This window comes from Tenebrio molitor, chromosome 7, assembly GCF_963966145.1.
Source record: "Tenebrio molitor chromosome 7, icTenMoli1.1, whole genome shotgun sequence".
Taxonomy (NCBI): Eukaryota; Metazoa; Arthropoda; class Insecta; order Coleoptera; family Tenebrionidae; genus Tenebrio; species Tenebrio molitor.
The window spans coordinates 18,347,098-18,356,103 of record NC_091052.1 but is presented as its reverse complement, the minus strand read 5'-3'; the positions used below and the strand labels follow the sequence as shown (position 1 = coordinate 18,356,103).

At 35.6% G+C, this 9,006-nt stretch overlaps 1 protein-coding gene across 1 annotated transcript; it reads left to right on the top strand.

Moving 5' to 3' along the window:
* The first annotated feature begins 716 nt into the window (after positions 1–716).
* Positions 717–3,748, top strand: LOC138134441 (probable cytochrome P450 6a13). The gene is given in 4 exon segments (XM_069052712.1): positions 717–769; positions 1,902–3,048; positions 3,099–3,350; positions 3,403–3,748. Coding segments are annotated over 3 exon segments (1,560 nt in total). The 5' UTR covers positions 717–769; positions 1,902–1,910; the 3' UTR covers positions 3,573–3,748.
* The last annotated feature ends 5,258 nt before the right edge of the window (positions 3,749–9,006 follow it).

Genomic DNA, 9,006 nt, shown 5'->3' with positions numbered 1-9,006 from the left:
TAGGTAGCGCTGTTGGCGGTAGTGGAAATTTGTCTACTAGTTTGTCTAACGTCGCGAAACTAATGGCACATCCCAAATTTGTGTGGGTTTTCAACGCCAACTACGATGAGACAATCGTTTATAATGACCCCGTATAATCTTAACCTAGAAAGCGAATCAACCGCTGACCATTGAGATCAGTGGAATAAACAGACAATTCTTTGACAAATGACTAGGCGTACCCATTATTCGGGAGTGCCAATCCACTAACAGTCACCCGGTACATATACAGTGTGAACATAAAGTTTGGAACAAAATTAATAATAGCGTTATGTGATGTTTTTAAGAAAATCGCTCGGACACGTCGATTTTATTTTGAAAAATACCATCCTATGATGTGCAAACTTTTAAAATCAGACTGTATACCTATCCGCAAAACGTCAATGTTAAATTACCAACAACAATTTTACTGCAGATAGTTTTTATGGATAATAAGTACCGAAGTATGAATGTAAATGATGATATTCACCTTTAAATTATCTAACTACGACTAAATCACTGTTCAAGGTTAGAACAATTTTATGAAAGAGTAGTCACGTTCCGTGGCATTCGTAGCAGCAACAGTGAACCGCGAATCTGATTAGGAATATTTGCGCTGATAAAAAAATAAAATGCGTCAAGTTAATGTGATGACTTGATAAGCAAAGGTGATTAATTTTGATAACTTATGTGAGTACTGAGTAACAATTTTAGATTGTTGATTATTTCAGTGAATGTGTAGACAAAGTAAGTACGAGTATATAATAATTTAAATGTTTACACAAAGAAGTAAAACGTTTGACTGAAATTACATGACATTAGATACAATGTACGGTCGGTGGACAAAAAAAACTGGGACTAAAATGACAACTATTTAAATCGAAATTTGGGAAATTTGCACCGTTTAATTCAAGCTTGCTAACAAATAGGTTAACTATGGTATGATGGTATAAGACAAAAACGCCACGTGTGACAGCAAAACAGTATCTTTGCTAACGTTTAGCTCTTTAGCAATTGCTCTCCAAGGCGTTGTCTAATTAGGTGTTTTTGGAATTCGGCATTACAACTAACAAGATAACTGTCAACAGTGATTGTAAAAATCAGTTTTATTTTGACTTTATCTTGACAATTAAAAGCTTGATACAAATGTAAGAAATTTTTAGTGTCCCAGTTTTTTTTGTCCACCAACCGTACTGAACTGTCAGAATAAAATTGACAAATTTTTACAATTTTATCATAGTGTGAAACCTTTTTACGAGAAATAGGTTAGAATTATGGTCAAAATTCAATGACATTTAAAAAAAATTATTTGATAAGTACATAAAATAACAAGAGTTCAAAAAAAAAAAATCAAAGACGACTCTGGACTAAAGTTCTCATGTTTCTTCTTAAACTTAATTTTGTTATGTCTGTCTGAAGAATTTAGGTAAAATTGTCCCTCCGAACTATTCTTACGATGAGGCTGACTAAATTGTAACGAAAACTGTTGAATCATTTTTGTTCATAACATACTTTGACTATTTTTCTTCGCACCGTATTATCACAGCTGCATTCTAAATTTTGTTGTTAATTAAACTAATTCTGAATATTCTGTTATTAACTTTGTTTAAAAACTGAATAGAAATATTTTGTTGTCGAGACTGATATAGCTCATTATTATTTAATACCGAGCGATCATTTAAAAAATAAATCGAGTTTGCTTTGGAGCGTATGCTATAGCATGGGTTGCCATAGGTAACACGCCGACTCGATTTATTTTTTAATTGATCCCACTGTATTTACAATGACAGAGATAATGAAATACTTTGTAGTAGGTACTCACTAAGTGATAATACTTGTTGCTTTTTCTTATTAAACAATCACTTATTCAGCTACAATTTTAGGTGTGAAATATGGCGTTGCTAACTGATAGCTGGCTGCTCGATACTTTGGGTTTGTTAACATCCCTCGCAATAATTTTGATATCTTGGCTAAATTGGACTCACACCTATTGGCAAAGGAAAGGTTTAGCTAATCCTCCTGTAAACTTCTTTTTCGGGAATGGAAAACCAGTTTTTACGCAACAAGTTTCCTTTGGTGATTTCATCAAAGATGTATACAATTATTTAAGAAATCATAACAAACCTCATGGTGGTTTTTATTTATTCTCCATGCCTACGTACATACCTGTCGACCCTGAAATAGTTAAAGCTGTGATGCAGTACGATTTCAACCATTTCGTCGATCGGGGGGTATATTGTAACGAAGAAGCTGACCCTTTGAGTGCTCATTTGTTTTCGTTAGAAGGTACCAAGTGGAGAAATCTTAGAATTAAGCTGACCCCAACTTTTACATCTGGAAAAATGAAGATGATGTTTGACACGTTGGTTAAGTGTGGTGACCAGTTGACCGTAGAAATGGACAAAACTGTAGGGGACTCTATTAATATCAAAGACATATTGGCTCGATTTACAACTGATATTATTGGAAACTGTGCTTTCGGCATCGATTGCAATTCGCTACAGAATCCAGACAGTGAATTTACGCGATACATGAAGTTATTTTTTACAACTGGATTTTGGGAAAATATGGTTGGCTTGTTTACCTTTGTGGCTCCAGACATTTCAAAAAAATTTAATATGAAGATAGTAAATCCGATTTTATCTAAATTTTTCATGAAAGTGATAAAAGACACGGTGGAGTACCGCGAGAAAAATAATATTCACAGGAAAGACTTTATGCACCTGTTGCTTCAACTTAAAAATAGAGGAAAACTAGTAGATGATGGTAGCATTTTAAACGACAAGGACAACAAAGGAGAGGACACAGCTTTAACCATGAACGAGTTAGCTGCACAAGCTTTCGTCTTTTTCCTTGCTGGCTTTGAAACATCATCTACTACGATGACATTTTGTCTTTTCGAACTGGCCTCGAATCCTGACATTTAGGAAAAATTACGACAAGAAGTAAACGATATTCTTGATAAATATGACAACAAACTCACTTATGACGGCGTCATGGAGATGCACTACATGGAAAAAGTAATCAATGGTAATATTCGTCCGACCTAAATTTTACTTATTTAACTAATCTTTTTGCAGAAACTTTGAGAAAATATCCACCACTTCCTGGCTTGAATCGTGTATGTACAAAAGACTACCACGTTCCCGGAACGGATTTTACTATTGAAAAAGGAACGAAAGTAATGATTCCAGTTTTAGGTATACAGCGTGACCCAGAACATTATCCGGATCCGGAGAAGTTTGATCCGGAAAGATTTTCGGAAGAAAATAAAAAAACGCGACACCCCTACACTTTTCTACCGTTTGGAGAAGGTCCTAGAATTTGTATAGGTCTAAAAATTTTCAAATTCAACTCCGCAACGTTGATAACTTTTTATTTTAGGCCTAAGATTTGGAATGGTGCAGACAAAAGTCGGACTTACTATTCTTCTGAAAAATTACAAGTTTTCCCTTGGCTCGAAAACAGCTTTACCCCTAAAATTTGACCCAAAGAGCTTCATAATGACCACAGAAGGTGGAATTTGGCTTGATTATGCAACAATTAATGATTAAAAAATACATTTAATTAAATACAAAACTTTGCACTAGAAAGTTATTTGATATTGCAGATCTCATGACATTTTTACAACTAAGCAAATTTTCTGTCGTTCTTTTATATTTTTCCATATTTGTCAGGTACCTTGTTATTATAGATAATATCGAAGTTAATCTTTCGGCGTTTATCGAGAGGAAGCCGAAAGACCAATGAATGTATGTAATACGTTTTTGTATGATCATACAATACACATTTCCTAAATCATTTTTGAAATTATTGTTTGATTTTCAAACAGTTATAGCGACAAGGGTGAAGAAACTAAAAACATCTTCTATTTTAGGTAAACATACAGTTCATTTTTATACGAAAATGATATCTATTTATATACCAAATACTTCACGTCTCCAATAACAAAGGAAAAATCATACCTGCTAGCCACGCGTGGTTGGGAAGATTATCCTACCTTAGTTCAACGCACAGCCTGTCCGCGACCCACGAGATTCGCACTTGTAAGCGACCAACACGTGTCATTTTCCCGATTGGTGAATGTTTGAAAACTTGTGTTTCGAATCCGATTTCGACAGTAAACACTCAATCATCAACTACAGCAATCAAGGTGATCATCAAGAAGCACACCTGGACAATTGAAAAACTGAAAGTCGAGTGAGCGCATTACCCCTACCAACCAGAAAAAAAAACAATAAAATCCCATCGTCCAACTCCCCCGCTGCGGGATCTTCCCGATGATTTCGCGCGTCTTCCTTCACTCCTAGTTTCCTTCCGTTGTTGCGATGGCGGCAATTTAAAATCAAATTGGGGTCTTACAATTATTTCTAGAATTCAATCAAGTTTTCAATTTTGAAATTGTTTTTGGCTTATCAAGATTCATGTAATAGATTTTCTTTTCTCTGGAATTGAGCTCACGAACTTTGGTGCGTTGAAAAACCTATAACACTTTTCCTGAGGATTTTGATGAATGTGCACGTTCTGGGACAACTTCAGGATCAGGAATCACAACTTGTTCTGTAGTTTCCATAGTCATTAAATCTTCGATTTGTCTGGAGAAACTATTATTTTGTGGCACCGTGAATTTGGAATAAACAACTGATGGGGACGGCACGCCACATCTATGAAATCTAGTTTTTTGAGAACTTGTAAAATAATTTTCTGAAAGGTTGTCTTGACAAATGAGTGCATTTTGTAATTTTGAAGGAAGTATTTTCAGAAGTATCTAAAACCTCTATCCACCTTTTTCTTTGTTCAGCCGATTTTGGAAAATGAAACAATTGTTTGTTTTCGGCACCAATCTTATACGGTGCGATCAATTAAAAAATAAATCGAGTCGGCGTGTTACCTATGGCAACCCATGCTATAGCATAGGCTCCAAAGCAAACTCGATTTATTTTTTAAATGATCGCTCGGTACATTGATCCATAAGAATTTACATTTTACAACGCATTTGTATTTAATTTTTCTCATTTTCAAATAGATGATCAATTTTGAAAATACAATTTTTTTGTAATTGCTTTTTTTTCGAAAGTATCACGTACCCAATACGCACTTTTTGGCCAAAAACTATTCAAACAAATTATTCAGGCTTCAACATCGCAGGTAGAAGAGGTCCGGGTTAAGTACGAAAGTCGTTTTGGATTATTTTATAATTGATTAGCAAATTAGTGACAATGATTAATAAAGATTTTTTTCTATAATCGATGTAGACAGTAGGTCTTTGCGCTTGCATTTGACAACGCAAAGTTGACGTTTTCCGAGGACTGTCACTTTGTCGCTCACACGCGAAAAAATGTACAAAACGCTCTCTCTTCGAATTTTTTGTTAAAATCAGATGTCCAGTGATTATTATAACTAGTGACAACGAATAAACAGAAAGAATTGTTGTGTCAGTTTGTGTCGCTGTTCTTTGTGTTTTTGCAAAAAACTATGCTCAAAAGCGTGTAGAAGGAAGGGAAACTGTTGAGGAAGCGTTTTCGTGTACACCTCCCGAAATTGTAATTGCAGTAAAAGAATCAGAATGCACACGTCCAGAGCATGGATTACTTTTCAAAAACCGTAATTATTGTACTTTTAATGTCAATATTGTGAATAATAATTAGTTTCTGATTTTAAGAAGGTATTACATTGATTTGGTCCAAATAAAATAATATGTAGTAGTCATAGTTGCGATTGTAGAAAAAATCTTGTGTGTGTTGCGAGCGCAAATGTACCTACATTGACGACAATGTATCACTTTGCGCTCTTAATACACAAATAGCTATTTTTGTTCGACACTGTCAGAATTTGAGCATTTTCTCCTGTGTGAACGGATTTTGATCAATGTCACAACTTGTCAAAACGAAACGTTAAGCTAATTTTAAGCGATTTGGAACCTTTAAGGGGATCGTCAAACAAAAAAACGTTGTATTCAACTCGTTCTTGTGTAAATTGGGCCTTTTTTGGCACTCCTTTCACTCGCGTTTTAAAATGACACACTCATGCCAAAAAAAGGTCCAATTTACGCACGAACTCGTATTAGCTTCGAAATAATTAAAAATGTATTTCTCAAACAAACTTTAACTTGTTATTGTCCAATACAAAATAGTATCCGTTTAAACTATACAATTTTAAGGGCGCATCTAAGTCTCTCAATTATTGACATTGAACTCTTCGATCTCAATCGTCCACTCTGTGACTATCACAACTCGACTGGACGACTGCTTATTTTTGACGCCACAAGTTTGTCAGGGCCCGCCTATGGGGTTTCCTGCTGACAGCTTCTGCTGTCCATTTCAATTTCTGACACTCGTTAAATAATAGTATATTATGATACGAGTCTTATAAGAAGCATTTTATCGCACGCACGGTTTTAGGCCACGACGAGCTTGCGAGGAGTGCCCTAAAGGAGTAAGTGCGATAAAATGCCTTATAAACGAGATGTCATACAGTATTTTTTCTACTTTGCCACTTTTTCAATGAAAAATTTTTTTTACAATTTTAAACCGTTAAAGTTGAAGGATTCCACCCAAGGTCACGTCTGCGGTCTGCCGCGACACCACAGTATCCGTCAAAATTAAAAAATTAAATTTTACTATTTTTAGTATTATTATTATATCACGCCTTTTCCTATTACGATACGCAAAACAGTATCGTAATAGCATCAGTACGAACGCAAAGTAGAAAAACTACTATTGTGTGCAACCGTACGCGAAATGAGCACTTCGCATACCGAGAACAGGCTGCGAAATTGCCTTGACGACGCCGTCGATATGGCGTAGACTAGACAATTCGAGATGAGATTCGATCTCATGTACTGAAACATCGTAATTTCAATTCATAATTCGAAGTAACATTAAGTACCAATGTTACCTTAGGGCTCCCACACACTAGTAACTTTTGTTATAGGCTTTTGTTTAGTCACCGAAAAAGACGAGCAGCGCGCACTGGCAACTTAATAGTTGCTTATACAGATCAGTTTTAACACAGGCCTTTTGTGGAAAAAGCAACTAAATAATCGCCGGGTGCGCGGTGCTACGTTAGAACAAACCTGTTTCTTCCTAAAATAGGACAAGTTTTTAGTTGCTTCGATTTAAAAATTGCCCGTGTGCGAGGTTACATTTAGTTAAATGTGTTCTATTTCTGTGACTAAATAGTTACTTCGCAAAAGTTGCTAGTGCGCGGGGGGTCTAATATAAATGTTGCTCTTCTCGAATCTTCGCTTCATTCAGTTGATGCCTTGAGGCCATCATCACTATTGTAAGTAACAGAAAAAATATATTGTTAGTGGCCGTCGAAACGAGGAAAAGACAAACCGCAACTTTCAATATGTTTACTTTCATCAGACTTCTCTAAGTTACAACTTGCAACTCAGTGTTTTTCCGTTCACCCACGATATACAGGGTGATTCATTTTATTAAATTTACGAGAACAAAATTTTGTAATTATGCCAATTACCTAAAGACTGAAAAAATTTAATTCCCATGACTGTACTGCAACATTCAGAACGAAGAGACTATTTTAGATGCGCGTGTGCAGCATTGGCAGCCAGAAGATTACTCTGCCAGACAGGAATTCTGTAGAGTAAGGCCGGCTTGAGATATGACATTTGGTGGGGGAAATCTGCGCGGACAAAATGTCCCAGTGGCGTGGCAAAACAGGTCACGGCAGAGAATAGCGGTCACAGTAACGATCAGCTGATTTTTAATCTGTTGAACACCCCTATTTTACGAAAGATAGACTCGTTCGACTGTTTTCCGGTTACGCACACCCCCACCAAATGTCATATCTCAGGCCGGCACCACTCTACAGTCGTGAGCAATAAATTTTGGTCCTCAATGTCATTCTTTGACGTAATCGAAAATGCTCCATTGTAAAACGGTCGCAAACGAAAATTTTCCTAATGTAAATTTGATTTTGTCCATTTGTCAATTAATTATCTACTTGACAATAGGTACCTATCAAATAATTTTAAAAAATGTCATTGAATTTTAACGTTAATTCTAACCTATCTCTCGTAAGAAGGTTTCACACTATGGAAAAATTGTAAAAATGTGTCAATTTTATTCTGAAAGTTCCCGTTTTTTTTGCTTTTGAATCTAGAAGCAAACAATCCTAATTTTGTTTCTCTGATTTTGTTTTCTGAAAATCCACATGCTCTTTCAAAAGCGTTTCAAGAACGATTTAATATACAGTGAGTTTTTTATTTTACTGAACATACGGCAATGTTTAGTTCTGAATTGGACAAGTCAATGCACACCATATAGACAACCAAACTTACACTTAGCCAAAAAAAATAATTCAAGTATTTTATCTATTTTGGTGTCTTGTCAATTCTTGTATAGTGGAACCAGAAATATAGTGTTTTTATGAGGGATGGAGTACATTAACTTGAGAGGGTCAGTTATGGCAGGGCAATAATCTTCTAGCACTCGTCGCGCGACTGGGCCCTACCTACCTTTGTCTCCGATGGTCCATTTTCAGACGGCTCAAAAACATCTGTCATAGAAGATTTATAACTCTCTTCAAGTTGGTAATAAAAGTGACCCCAAAATTGTAAAACAAATTATCGACTAGAGTCCATAAAAACACTATATTTCTGGTTCCACTTTACTCAGCTTGTTGGATGTTACTCTGAATGAGTGATGTTACTTTTACTGCAACCTGTTACTGTTATTGAGTTAGTATGATAATAAGCCCTATAAAGTTTCAATGGACTTGTAATTCGACAAATCGACAGATTCTAATAATAAATAAAAAGTTTAAAGTACAGAACCGTTTATTAAAAAATTACAATGTTCAAAATGACAACCTTCGCGTTCGAAACGATGATGAAAACCTTGCACAGCATTTACAACACAGCCAAATTTAATCATGCATCTGTAAGTTTGGTTGCCTATCTCAAATGAATTGACTTGTCCACTTTAGAACTGAACATAACCATTTTACATTGTATGTTCAGTG